A 14,062-nucleotide genomic window follows, 5' to 3' on the forward strand; every position below is an offset into this window, starting at 1 on the left:
TGTGTTTCGAAAACATTTTGCGTTTTGGCCTTTTTAGAGAGTATGTAGGTATAACATATATTTAGATTCGATACAACACAATGGATTATGTCCTCCCTAATTGTTTCTTTTCTTACATATAAGTGGTTACTTTTCTTGTTAAGCGTTGCTGTTGTTCAATAAATACTGTCACATTTGTACACCGCCTCAGTTGTGTCATATTTAGTAGGCACAAAATAACTTCGGTTACTCCACGGGATGATCCATGTTTGATATGTACAGTGGGTGTTGCGTACATACAACCGAAACAATAAGGGAGACCCACCCACTCGTGGTGAAACTGCAGCACGTCCTTCCTGACAGTGTTTCCACCCAGAGAAGCCCGGACGACTACAGCTTCAGTAAGTACGCTACACAAATGTCGCCGTTTCGTTTTGTTTCTGCCGTCACATTTACAGAAGTTTATATCCGCGAAGATTTCCAACTTTGTAAAGAGACGGCCTTAACTCAGGCGTTTCATTTTAATTAGCCTAAGTGCTTACAGGCTACAGCACAATCCTCTTTATCGCGGTAGGCTACTGTGTTTGATGCGTTTCCTAACATACACTGAAATATATGCCTATTCATGCAGGTCGTGTTGTGCCGTCTTCGAAAGAAATATTAGCCTATTATTCCATTCTCCCTATTAGTTCCCGGAGGTCTTACGTAAGCGTTAGCATAACGTTACTCCGCTACACAGCTGCCATTTTGTATGAAGTGGACTTTTGATGCTGTCTTTCTTTTGCTCGGCGCCGCAATGCAGTTCGCGTCTTGGCCTACAATATGATGCAATCGTAAATAATATCGTAATGTTCATATATCAGGAGATCTGAAAAGAGTTGTTGTTGCAGCGAGAATAAGAAAAGAGCGCACGATGTTGCAACATGTTATTTCCATTGAATAGGAAGTAGATTGGCGTACATTGTTGAGTGAGAGTGTGACATTGCCACAGCTTGTGGCGTCTATTAGCTCTCCTTAGAATATTTCACGCAAATCTTATAAGCATCTTAAATTCGGCTTGATTTGGAGAATTATGTTTTTCGGTGTGTTAAATTTTCAATTATATAAAATGTGGAGTTTTTCCTCTCTGATCGACCGGCGTGCATGAGGTTACAATCTTATCTGTATAGCGAACAACACCTGTTGCATTTCGGAGAGATACAGGATTTTGCAGTGATGCGTAGGGAACATGATGGGAGGCCATAATGTATTAGCTAATATAAACACGTTTTCAGCATATAAAAATGCCAAGTTACTCCTGCATACAAAGTACCGTTTATACGCTGTTGATTAAAACTAGGAAAATCTTGGCCTGTCGTTAAAAGTATTAATATCAAAATGAGGCCTAGTTACAGTAAACAATATTAGCTTAGCTCACACTGATTAAACGTTCTGTTCCAAAACAATGCTACCCAGTTTTTCCTAAATTATTTAACTTGGCCCTGTGTTTGTTACTGGTACCATCTGAAAAGTGTGTGATCATTCAAAGATTATGTGGTAAATTAGTTTGAAAATTCAATCATTTATAGTGGAAATAATCAGCAGTTCAGCTGTGTTACACTTAAACATAGTTAAAGTAACTACATTAGTGTGTACTTTAAGTTGTACATTTTGTAAAATTAACCTGACAAACAATGAACATACAATTTCTGGAGTTTAAGTCTTCATCAGCTGTTTAAAGCATTATTTTAAATAATAATAATAATAAAGATCAGTTAGTCTTCTACCATGAGGCCATTTTTTTATTTGACCCTTTGACGTGACACAAAGTTTAAAATGCTAATAGAATGTATCTTGTCAATACAAATGCAGTGGTTTGTGATTTTTAAAATGATGTCCTTAAAAATAAAAATAAAAACTAACTAAAAGGGAAGGGGGCTATTTTGTATTGTCAAGTCTGCAATGTTCAGTTATTATTTTTAGAAATGTCAGCAGGATGTACTGTAGTTTGAGGTTACATTGCTGTGCCATATTTAAGCACGTAAAAGACTATGAAACTAATCTAAATATGTAGCCTATGCAGCGAAGGGGTGGAGTTCATGTGTGCTCTCGCGAGATATCTAAACCAACGGGGTGCACTTCCAAAAAAATAAATGTAATTGTAGGATTGTAGAAAAGTTTGGCTAATGTCTTGCCCTAATTGTTTGTCTGTCCAGGTGTACAGTGTTATAGTGTGAGGGTAATTAGAAAACTGTTGAAATCCGTGTCAGAATGCTGGGAGGAATTTGGGTGAAATCCAGTTTTATCTGCAGTTTACCTGCTTGCTTATCTATGCTTTCTATAGGAACGTGCTGGGAGAAGTTTATTAGTTTCCCTGACAACAAGCGTGCTTAAGCATGTTTGCCTGTTACGCAATGCTACCTCACGCAGATATGACACAAGTGCACAAACTTTAGATATTTGCTTTTATAGCATCCATGACTGCACCCAGGGGCGGAGCTAGCCTGTCATACGTTCATTCTCCTGGGGGCGGAGCTAGTCTGTCATACATGCATTCTCCTGGGGGCGGAGCTAGTCTGTCATGCATGCATTCTCCTGGGGGCGGAGCTAGTCCGTCATGCATGCATTCTCCTGGGGGCGGAGCTAGCCTGTCATACACATGGGTAGCCTATGTGAGGCAGGATGAGAAATCGAGCAACACAATTAGAATAATGCAGAGGAATACATTTATGATACTATACATTTCAACGTCTACTCTGATTAAAAAATGAGTGAGTGAGCTCCATAATCTAAGACCAGGACTTTTTTTTTTTCTTCTTCTTGATTTGGCTCTGTACTCCACAATTTTGAATATGCAATCAAACAATTTGCCCAATCTGAATTCAGTTGAACATGCTTTTCATATGCTGAAGGGAGAACTTAAGGCAACGAGAACTAAAAAAACAAAAACAAGCAGGAGCTGAAGATTGGCCTGGGTACAGGCCTGGCAGAGCATCACCAGATCACACAACTTGATTTTGATGATATGGCTGGACCAACCTGTTAGGTTTCCCTTGCAGGTCGCCAGCATGAGTTACCCTGGATATCCCCAGCCCGGCGGTGGGTACCCACCCCAGGGGGGCGGCTATCCCCCCCAAGCAGGCGGCTATCCCCCGCAACCTGGAGCCTACCCCCCACAGCCTGGGGCCTACCCTCCTCAAGCTGGGGGATATCCCCCTCAGGGCGGCGGCTATCCTGGGCAGCCAGGCGGCTACCCTCCCCAGGCAGGAGGCTACCCCCCCCAGTCCGGCGGCTATCCTGGGCAGCCAGGCGGCTACCCTCAGCAGCCGGGCGGCTATCCCCAGCAACCGGGCGGCTTTCCCCAGCAACCGGGCGGCTTTCCCCAGCAACCGGGCGGCTTTCCCTCCATGCCTCCCGGCGGTAAGCACGCAGCTTTAGCGCTAATCGCTACTCGCTAGTTTTGCGGGATACTGGATCTTTCCCAGCTTTGCTTCTTAATGAGTACTTTTCTCTTTTTTCCCCCCATGAGAATTTTCTTTTGTTTTTTTTTTTCACGTGTCTATGTTTAAAGAAATATTCTGTAATGTACGATTTACCCTTTAATTGGTACTATTCAATTCATTAATTTCCTGACCTACATAAGAAATGGTTTGACAGGGCAGAGTATTTTTTTGCTGTCTAGGAAACAGTACTGGCATGGTTTAGGACTTAAAATTCCTAAGCATGATGGATATTGTTCCTTAGACTTTTACCTGCTGATTATTGCATGTCATAACTTTTAGATAATAACAAGTGTGGTTCAGTGATTAGATTATGTCATTGGTGAACCACGTATAATATGGTAGTCAGTACCTCATCCCGATTGGCTGTGGGTTTGAAGCACTGTTTACTGAGGCAGTTTGTATACTAATATGCAGTGGCATGGAATTACATAAATGCTGTCTGCTGAATATCATTTCAATGATGGATACAGCATGCCTAAAATATTATAATTTACAATATAGACTTGGTCTTGCCTTAGTAAATGACCTAGTTTATTGAAGTATTTTATAAACGGCACATGTTTTGCCCGTGAAGAGTTGCTGGGGAGGATAGTGTGGTGTGAATGTAAGGCTGCCGCTGATGTAAACTGCGGAACGTTCCGGTCTGTCTGCACTGACCGAGGCGGCGGCGACTTGGTGATAAAACGCTAGAGAAAGCATTCCACAGTCCGTATCCCGTCCCACAGGGAGGGGGGCGCGGTCTGCTTTCGGGCAGACAAAGAATGCCTCGTAAAGAGCTTTCAGACTTGGGGAGGGCGGGGGCTGGGGGTCCGGGGGATAGGAGGAGCTCAGTTTTGGTTTTTTTTACTTGTTATCTGTTCTGAAAATGTCTGGTGTCTCTGTACGCTTTCCATATTAGTTCTAAAAAGTGATTGTGTAATTAGTCTTTACGCTATTAGTTTACCCTCTTTGATGAGATTGAAACTTTTGTAATGCTATTGTCAGAGTTGCAGTCTGAAATTTTATGTTCATTAACCTATTTCCGTTCTGCCTAATGTGCATCTTGGTCTTGGTCTCTTAATACATGTATTTGAATGAATGGCCTGCTTAAATGGTCTTGTATTTAAAAAATAATAATAGTGGCACAGGTGAAAACAACATGATTTAGACTACCTTTATCAATGTTGACTAAACTCAGTTGTGGAAGCATGCACACTGATGTAGTGCCAATCTGCAGCTGAAATGTGGGTGTTTGGTGACTAATCGATGTGAACGGGTCTTTTTCTTTGTAGGCAGTAACACTGGTTGGGGAAGTGGACCGGGCTTTGGAGCGGTAAAGTTCACTGTGATTCTAGACACATGTTGCACATACAGAATACTAAATACATTAATTTCACATGAGGAAATAATTTTAATGAAATTGAATTGTATAAATTAAATTACTCAATATCGCTCGAGCTGATGAGATTTGACTGCCGAAAGTCCAGCGCGTTGCGCGTGTGTTGTGATGTAAAGTAAAGGATGCGTGTGTGTGTTGTGATGTAAAGTAAAGGATGCGTGTGTGTGTTGTGATGTAAAGTAAAGGATGCGTGTGTGTGTTGTGATGTAAAGTAAAGGATGCGTGTGTGTGTTGTGATGTAAAGTAAAGGATGCGTGTGTGTGTTGTGATGTAAAGTAAAGGATGCGTGTGTGTGTTGTGATGTAAAGTAAAGGATGCGTGTGTGTGTTGTGATGTAAAGTAAAGGATGCGTGTGTGTGTTGTGATGTAAAGGATGCACGTGTGTGTGTTGTGATGTAAAGTAAAGGATGCGTGTGTGTGTTGTGATGTAAAGTAAAGGATGCGTGTGTGTGTTGTGATGTAAAGTAAAGGATGCGTGTGTGTTGTGATGTAAAGTAAAGGATGCGTGTGTGTTGTGATGTAAAGTAAAGGATGCGTGTGTGTGTTGTGATGTAAAGGATGCGTGTGTGTGTTGTGATGTAAAGGATGCGTGTGTGTGTTGTGATGTAAAGTAAAGGATGCGTGTGTGTTTTCCTTTACATTTACATGAGCAAATCAAATGGGAAATTTAAATTTCAGTCACGTGCATTATTCAGGTTAATTTTTCATCAGCTCCAGTGGGTTAAATTCTCTGTCTCTTCCATGAGCCTGTCTGGTAGAGTTTGTGTCCACAGCTTTTGGAATGTGACCGATATTAATAGTGGCTCTATACTTAGTTCTATATTTAATTGTCTGCCTTGGCCAGAGTGATGTAGACAGACACTGATTCATTTAGCGTACAACAACAGTCCCCCCCACCTGGGAATTTACCCAGAGTCCTTAGGATTGCAAGCCCTGCCCTTCAGCAGCTGTTCCCCTCTGTGAAGCCTTCATGTGACAAATCATCTCGAGCTAAAGAGATTCTGCCTTCTCACCTGGAGGACAGAAGCATCCGTCTTTGTCCATCGCTCTTCTCAAAAGCACTCTTTGACCAGTGGGTTTTGGTGCACTCTCCCTCACTGGTACCTTGTGTGATCCAGCCCCAGGGCGGTGGAGGCATGCCCCAGGGATATCCAGGTGGTCCCGCCCCAGGCCAGCAGCCCATGCCAAATTACCCAGGAGCCCCTGCAGCTAACCCGTCCATGCCGGCCTATGGAGGGGGGGGTCCTGCAGCACCGATGGCCCCAGCTGTTAATGTGAGAGACCCCTTTTTTCAGCGTTTTACCTTGCAAGCGTCTTGTTACATTAGAATATCTTTACTGTCGTCATGGTAGATGGCTTGGTGTCGTGTTCATGGCTGTTGTACGTGAGGCAGGTGTAATAGTTGATTTGCACGCTGTGTAGTAAACGGTGTGTATAGCCAGGTGTCGTGTTCATGGCTGTTGTACGTGAGGCAGGTGTAATAGTTGATTAGTAAACGGTGTGTATAGCCAGCTGTAGTGTTCATGGCTGTTGTACGTGAGGCAGGTGTAATAGTTGATTTGCACGCTGTGTAGTAAACGGTGTGTATAGCCAGCTGTAGTGTTCATGGCTGTTGTACGTGAGGCAGGTGTAATAGTTGATTTGCACGCTGTGTAGTAAACGGTGTGTATAGCCAGCTGTAGTGTTCATGGCTGCTCCTCGTGGGGCAGGAGTAACCGGTTTTTAACCCTGGACTCTTAGAGAGGATACCGGGGCTCAATCAAGGACTTCCCCGGAGCGGACCCTCTGAGGGACGTGGAGGTCCTCCGGAAGGCCATGAAGGGCTTCGGTGAGCGGTCCTCCTCCTAGTGACCCTGCGCTATTCGCCCTTTCCGCCCGCATTTCAGATTACTCTGCTCATGTACGTGAAGTGATCACAGCCTGTGTGCCGTAAGTGGTCAAGGCAAGTGCATATTTACTGGGAAAAGTTCTGTCACCAAAAAAAAAGAAGAGAATTCACCATATTTTAACAGGGTGTCAGTTGTGTGTTATTCATATTTAATTTGCAGCTGATTGTTATATTGCATGTCTCTCTTCTGGAACATCTTACCCATGTTGAATTATTGCAGGGTTTTTCCGTAAGCTATGTTACCAGTGTGAGGTTTGGAGCAGTGACTGTGTGTAAATACACTTACATGTCAAACGCTTTCGACAGGCACTGATGAGCAGGCTATAATCGAGCTGCTCGGAAACCGCACTACCAAGCAGCGTGTGCCGTTGCTGGCGGCCTATAAAACCACGTACGGAAAGGTGAGGTTGCGTGCGGTACTTTCACAGATTTCGCCTCACACGTGACAACGGGATACATGACTGCATGCGGGTTTGAGATTGACTCTGTCTTTCTTCCAGGATTTGATTTCCGATTTGAAGTCGGAACTCACCGGAAACTTCGAGCACCTCGTCATGACCATGTTGAGGACTCCTGCTCAGCTTGCCGCTCATGAGCTTAAGGATGCCATTCAGGTGAGGGAACACCTGCCAGTGTCACTACCATCCGTCTTTGATTTCTACTTTCAGAGAAGTTTGTGTTTAGCGTTGTATTTTTCCATAATCTTAAATGAGTCATTTGAAAGGAGAAGAGAATAATTTATGTGCTGCAATTGCTGTTTACAATAGATTATGGTAATGAGATGTGTTGGTACTAAGTCAAATATGTAAGCAATTGGCTGTCAAAGAGGTAGAATGTTGATTGCTCTTACATCTAACAGGAAAAGCCGGTTTCTTACACACCCCAGATCGTGATTGTCTCTGAACTTTGGTGCGTTAGAGCGCGAGTGTGTCAAAGGTTCAAGAGCAGGTGCCAAACGGCATGTCGAGGCAGGAAACCCTGGAAGCTGAATCTGAGGCTGAGGCTGAATCTGAGGCTGAATCTGAGGCTGAAGCTGATGAGGCTGAAGCTGATGAAGCTGTTTGAAGGCTGAAGGCATGTTTTTATCTGACAGGGAGCTGGCACAGACGAGGCCTGCCTCATCGAGATCCTGGCTTCCCGCGACAACGCTGAGATCCACGAAATCAACGCAATTTACAAAGCAGGTCGGTGTCGTTGGTGACGGACGGATCACCCACCCTCCTGGTTTATGGTTGGGAGGTGTCCTTGGTTAGGGACAGATCATCCACCCTCCTGGTTTATGGTTGGGAGGTGTCCTTGGTTAGGGACAGATCATCCACCCTCCTGGTTTATGGTTGGGAGTCTGCCTTGTGCCGTGTCAGGGTGCTTGCCAGGTCAATGTGTTTGGAGAGCGTATTCAGTTCATTATGCCCATGAAAATGAAAATGATCGGTTTGGTTTCAAGCTTTGTCTTATAGCTTAAAACACGAATGATTACAAAGCTAGTATGGGAACATTTCTTTCCTCTCCAGTCCAGTCCAGTCCAGCGCGTGCGTGTGTGCGTGCGTGCGTGCGGTGATGTTATGAATATGTCATTGTAGATGTGCAGTTGAATTGCCTGGAAAATCATTCTAGGATGTTTAAAGCTTAATTTAATTTCAGATTATGGCAAGAAACTGGAGGATGCGATCATTAGTGACACGTCAGGACACTTCCGCAGGCTGCTGGTCTCCCTTTCTCAGGTGACGTGCTTTTCATACTATGCAAAGTAGGTGTGGAGTCCCTGTCACTGCACCTTATTATCCATTGTGTTGAAATAATTATTCAGCTATTGTCGTTGTAATTATATGCACAGCACTGGAAATTCAAGCTGCCAAGGATGACTCATACACAAGTCAGATATTACAGGCAGATTTGTGTATTTATTTAGTCTGTGAGTGAATGTTTTTGCTACCTTTTACCTTACAGTATGTAGAAGTATTGGTATTTCTTTATTATAAAAGTGAAACATTATTTCTCTACCTGTTGTTTTGTATATGTAACACAATTTTATTGTTATTTACTTCCCAGTAATTGTAAATACTGTTTTACCTTTTCCAGATCTATAAATTATGCTTTTGCACATGAGAACTGTGTATAAAAATTAAATGATGTGTATAGTGTTATTAGCTTATTATAGTATTAAAGTGTGTTAAAGTTCCCTACAAACTGAACTGTAGCTGCCGTCAGAACACCTCCATGGAAACCATTCTTTACCTTGCATGCATTGCAGCCCACTAAGCTTGGGTGCGTCACTGCTTTGTCATTTCTTCCAGCTCTGTGGGTATAATGGTTAGGTTGGAGTGCAGCACTGTGGTTAGTGAGCGGTTAAAGCACCAGAAACTGACATTTTCCCCGTCTGAATCCGTACATGCTCTGTCTTTTGGAGGAGTCATTTGGAGAGTGATTAAAGTGGCAGTAGATGAGACGTTTTTGGGCCTAATTTGTGTTGTGTTGCGTGTTTGCAGGGTAACAGAGATGAGAGGGAAACGGTGGACATCTCCGTGGCTAAACAGGATGCCCAGGTAACGGGAGCAAAGTGGCACTGCCCCTGCGTCTGAAGAGAGAGGCAATCATTTGGGTTTTTTTCCAGCCATATAGTCGTCCCACATGTTTACTTCTAACGTGAAATGTAATGATATTCACGTGGAGCACTTTGCTAAAAGGGTTTTTGGAAGCACTGAGATCGCTGCACTGTCCTGCTGACGCTTCAGCGGGTCCCTGTTTGTGTGATTGGTGCTCTCCTGGGCAGCCTTTGGGGTGTGGGGGGGTGATTTCTGGGGGGTGGGGGGGAAGGGCTCAGTCTCACGCTCATGTTTGCTTCGTCAGAAACTCCACGCAGCGGGGGAGAACAAGGTGGGGACTGACGAGTCGCAGTTCAACGCCATCCTGTGTGCAAGGAGCAAGCCTCACCTCAGAGCAGGTAGCTGGAGAAACGCGGCACCCTCAGCTCTGAGTTCCATTCCTCTGATCTCTCATGTCTCAAACTGACTCTGAACCGGCTGTATGTGGCTGTGTCAGGCTGTGCCACGCTCTCTCAATCTCTGTTTTACGGTTAATGGCCATTTATTATGTGCTTATATTTCCTCTTTATTTCACAGTAGAGATGCCTGCGTATTATATATTATTAAAGTACAAATAATTAAAATAGGTTATGGGGAAACATTTAAATGTGGAATTGGCCAGAAGGACGTATTGCAGTGTGCATTAAACGTTGAGCGGTAGAGTTTGCGATAAGCACACTGAAACAGAACGTTCTGTGATAGCTGACTGAAGTGGTCTCTGTAGCGGTCGCTCCCTGTTGACAGGATATTGCAGCCACTTCCTGTTGGAAAGGGTCTGTGACCCGTATCACTGCAGAAGACACAAACAGTGAGCCGGCGGAGATGGAGGGAAGCCGCGTGTGCTCTGGAGGCTCGTGGGTTCGGCTGGCTTTTAGCCCTGTTTCTTCCCCATAGTTTCACTGACCGGGGGTTTGATGTCCGATCCCTCGATCACAGTTTGTTACCGTAAAATAAATTTGCCAGAACGGGTCGTCTTGTTTTTAGTGATCTGACCCTTTTATCAGGGTAGACTGAACTGAAAAACACAGAATGAAGGTTGAGCAAAATGCAAATAGACCCTTTTCTAAGAACTATTTACTATTTTACGTAGTAAGTCAAATGGACAGATAACTTGCTGGAAGGCAAGAGAACGTGTGTTTTCCTTTGTTAAAGGAGCATAACAGAGCCACGGTTTGGTTGGTATGATTAACCCATCAAAAGTACTGTTCATACCAGCCTGTCACTGATCCTAAACGTGGGCCAGTCGACACTGAACTCTGAAATCGATTCACTTTCCCTCGTAATTGAATGCGTTGGGGGGGAGGGGTCTGTTTTTTCTCATCGTGTATCCAGTTTGGTGTTCCATGATGTGTCCGGTTCGGTGTTTGGTGGTGTGTCCGGTTCGGTGTTTGGTGGTGTGTCCGGTTCGGTGTTCCGTGGTGTGTCCAGTTCGGTGTTTGGTATTCCGTGGTGTGTCCGGTTCGGTGTTTGGTGTTCCGTGGTGTGTCCGGTTCGGTGTTTGGTATTCCGTGGTGTGTCCGGTTCCCTGTTTGGTGTTTCTTGGTGTATCTGGTTTGGCGTATCCGGTTCGGTGTTTGGTGTTCCGTGGCGTGTCCGGTTCAGTGTTTGGTGGCGTGTCCGGTTCAGTGTTTGGTGATTAATGGAGCGCTCAGACCTCTCAGCCGCGTCTCTGCTGTGCCTCAGTGTTCCACGAGTACCAGCAGATGAGCGGGAGGGACGTGGAGAAGAGCATCTGCAGGGAGATGTCTGGAGACCTGGAGAGCGGCATGGTGGCTGTGGGTGAGTCAGTCCTCTTCTGCTGGATTCAAACTGGCAACTCCCACTCCCACTCTTTCTCATGCTGATAAATTTTGAAACTTTACTGACATTTAATTTAATTTTTTTTTAACTAAGCAAAAATGATTGTAGCCCCTTTTCAGAGGAGAAACTCGGTTTAAGGAACTTGTGCCAAGAAGCAGATATTTGCATGTATAATATGTGCACGTGTGAAATATTTAATTGGCAGGTTATAAAACTTCGCAGCCTCGTTAATTTAAATGTGCAGGGAATGGCATGCTTGTACTCTTAGTAATTTTGTTATCTTGTATTTCCTCAGTTTGCTCTCGTGGTTCAGGGTGATGGTAACGTGTCTGTGTGCTGGGTGTTCTTGTTGTTTCTGTTTTCTTCTGAATGCTTATGGAATAAACATTTGAAGCCTGAGTCATTTTGTGGTCCCACGACATTGTGGTGAGGTCTGTTCTCTTTCCTGCTGTGGCCTCTGCATGCCCGTCGCTCTCCTGTCTGTTCCCGTGTAGGACGGGGGGCTCACTTTGAGAGCACAGCCCTGTAGATGTGTTCTCAGCGCACTACCGTCCAAAACACTTCGCAACTACAAGTGGGGGGATGATAAAGCAAAAAACTTACCATAACCCTGCTGTACCATGCATTTTAAAGGACTTCCTGTGTTCCTCTCTGTGTGGATGTGTGTGCGTTTGCTGTAAGTAGTGCTGTGTGAATGGAACGCTCAGTCTAGGTGCTGTAATGTTCTTTCCTTTTTTAGTGAAGTGCATCAAGAACACGCCAGCCTACTTCGCGGAACGACTGCACAAGGCCATGCAGGTGGGGATGAGCTTGCTCTGCCCTGATTGGGTGGCTGCCCTTTATTAAAGACACTTAAATGCTTTTGACTGCTTGGTGGATTTAGTACCACAGTTCTGGCTATCCCAGATTTCTCCACCTGCCTTGTTTTGACAGGGAGCTGGGACCAAGGACAGGACCCTGGTGCGGATCATGGTGTCCCGCGCGGAGGTGGACATGCTGGACATCCGTCAGGAGTATGCGCAGAAATACGGGAAGTCCCTGTACACGCACATCTCTGTGAGTAACTCTCCCGGTTCTCTTTCTGCTTTCACCCCAAAATTTCCTTCATTTTTACTCAGTATCTGCTTTTTTCAGCTGTCTGCAACGAGTAGGTTGCATCATGTATAACTACACTCAGACAGTCACATAAGTAAACGCAAAACATTAATAATCCCATTGAGACCAAAATGTGTAATTATTTTCCATTGTTCTTTATTAAATTACTTATGAAATGTCATATTTCATGGTTCTGTTTCTCAGTGGGGAAAGCTGTGACTCAAGAAACCAGTTTCTAAATCTAGCATCTCCGACCTTTTTTTCAGCTTCTGTTTTTAAATGTTATGTTTCCTTTTGGATGCATTTGGTTACATATTACAAAACAATTGGCACCTGAATGGAAAAGACCACCAGTTGGATGTTCTGCTCCCAGAATAGATCAAACACAACACTGTTAGGCTATAGAAACCAGCCTCTTGTTATCAGCACCCAGATGTGTGTTGTCACGTAAAAATATTTCTCTGCAAGAAAATTCAAATAAAAACAAATCACAATATTAAAAATAAAACACCGTCCTGCCAAGCCTTTTATGCAATCTCATATTTCACTGAAAACCGTCTTGCTTCATATTTTAAAATTAATGAAAGATTTGCAGATGTTTAATATCGTAGTAACCTATTCAATTAAAAAATAGCCCTGCTCTTTAGATTCAGCAAACTGTGATTTTTATTTATTTTTCCATCAGCTGAAGACTGCGCGCGTATCCTAAATGCGATACGTGCGGTGTTTAGATATGAAAATGAGTGAATGAGCACTGGCATGTGTTTGTGAAAGTAGGTCAGGGCGGTCGGTTTGAACTGAAAGCGACCCACACTGGCTGTGCAGAGCTGGAGCCCAGTGCTCCTGTGGTATAGACTCATAACGCAGTGTGGAACATGTTTGTTTGCTCCTGTGGTATAGACGAGTAAAACAGTGTGGAAAACATTTGTTTGCTTTCTGTCTGGCAGGGCGACACCTCTGGTGATTACAAGAAGCTGCTGTTAAAACTGTGTGGTGGAAATGACTAGAGGGGTTGAAGTCGTCACAAAGTTCTGGAAGTTCTGGAAGGTCTGGCAATCGAAACGTTGTGAACAGGTGCCCCTGTACCTCACAGTAGTGTGCACGCCATAGCAATGCATGATGTGTCTGTGTTTTTTTAGTCCCCATCAAGGCAAGTTTTTACATATATACTTATACGTGGCTAGGCTTTTATATCCTGTAATGAGAGAGGTATAGCAAATATAAGATGATTCCTGATGTATAATCATTAAGTGTGCGTATTGTTTGACTGAATATTTTGAGTATGTATCTCAGACTAAATGTCAAATATGTGTCATGTGTCTCAGCCAACTCTATTGAAAGTACCATATTAATCGTGTAACAGCACTGACTGCCAAATATTAATGTAGCCATTCTATTAACAAATCTGCAATTGTAATGCCTCTGCTTATAATCCTATGCAATTTAACAAAATATTGTAAAATTAAATCTTAGATTTATGTTTGTAATGTAAGTAATCTTAGCTCTGCTGCAAAACAAATTTGACACAATTTTTTTTTTTTTTACCAAAACATCTTTGGAAGATGAAATTGTTTTTTCTGAATAAAAGTCCAGACATTTATGCAGTAAATAATGTGTGTACTTATCTGTCAAGCGGTACATTTTTCTGTGAATCGATCAGTGTCCACAGTGCAGATGTGTGTTATATTACAGATGTATTGAATTATGAATACTCATTATTAATTTGGCCATATTATATATCTTGCATGGCCTGTGGATGATGGAGTTCCCTAACAGGAGCCCCAGGGATTCTGCTCTGGACGAAATCACTCTTCAGCATCTGTTGACCCGTTGAGTTCCAGTCCTTATAAAGAGAACT

At 43.6% G+C, this 14,062-nt stretch overlaps 1 protein-coding gene across 1 annotated transcript; it reads left to right on the plus strand.

The window, feature by feature from the left end:
• Positions 1-242: 242 nt before the first annotated feature.
• LOC118220875 (annexin A4-like) lies at positions 243-13,813 on the plus strand. Its single transcript, XM_035405254.1, has 15 exons — positions 243-380; positions 3,018-3,378; positions 4,733-4,773; positions 5,958-6,113; positions 6,580-6,667; positions 7,034-7,128; positions 7,228-7,341; positions 7,821-7,911; positions 8,369-8,448; positions 9,214-9,270; positions 9,575-9,668; positions 10,993-11,088; positions 11,849-11,907; positions 12,043-12,165; positions 13,152-13,813. Exons 2-15 carry the CDS (start codon positions 3,027-3,029, stop codon positions 13,209-13,211), a joined length of 1,506 nt encoding a protein of 501 aa, XP_035261145.1. The 5' UTR covers positions 243-380; positions 3,018-3,026; the 3' UTR covers positions 13,212-13,813.
• The last annotated feature ends 249 nt before the right edge of the window (positions 13,814-14,062 follow it).

The sequence above is a fragment of the Anguilla anguilla genome, chromosome 2 (genome assembly GCF_013347855.1).
Source record: "Anguilla anguilla isolate fAngAng1 chromosome 2, fAngAng1.pri, whole genome shotgun sequence".
Lineage (NCBI taxonomy): Eukaryota > Metazoa > Chordata > Actinopteri > Anguilliformes > Anguillidae > Anguilla > Anguilla anguilla.

What these genes read in the sequence shown, in the direction of transcription:
- LOC118220875 (XM_035405254.1), top strand. Translation starts at nt 3,027, where the DNA reads ATGAGTTACCCTGGATATCCCCAGCCCGGCGGTGGGTACCCACCCCAG. An exon ending in GTGGACCGGGCTTTGGAGCG is followed by an intron (nt 4,774 to 5,957) that starts GTAAAGTTCACT and finishes TGTGTGATCCAG; the next exon opens with CCCCAGGGCGGTGGAGGCAT. An exon ending in TGCTGGTCTCCCTTTCTCAG is followed by an intron (nt 8,449 to 9,213) that starts GTGACGTGCTTT and finishes GCGTGTTTGCAG; the next exon opens with GGTAACAGAGATGAGAGGGA.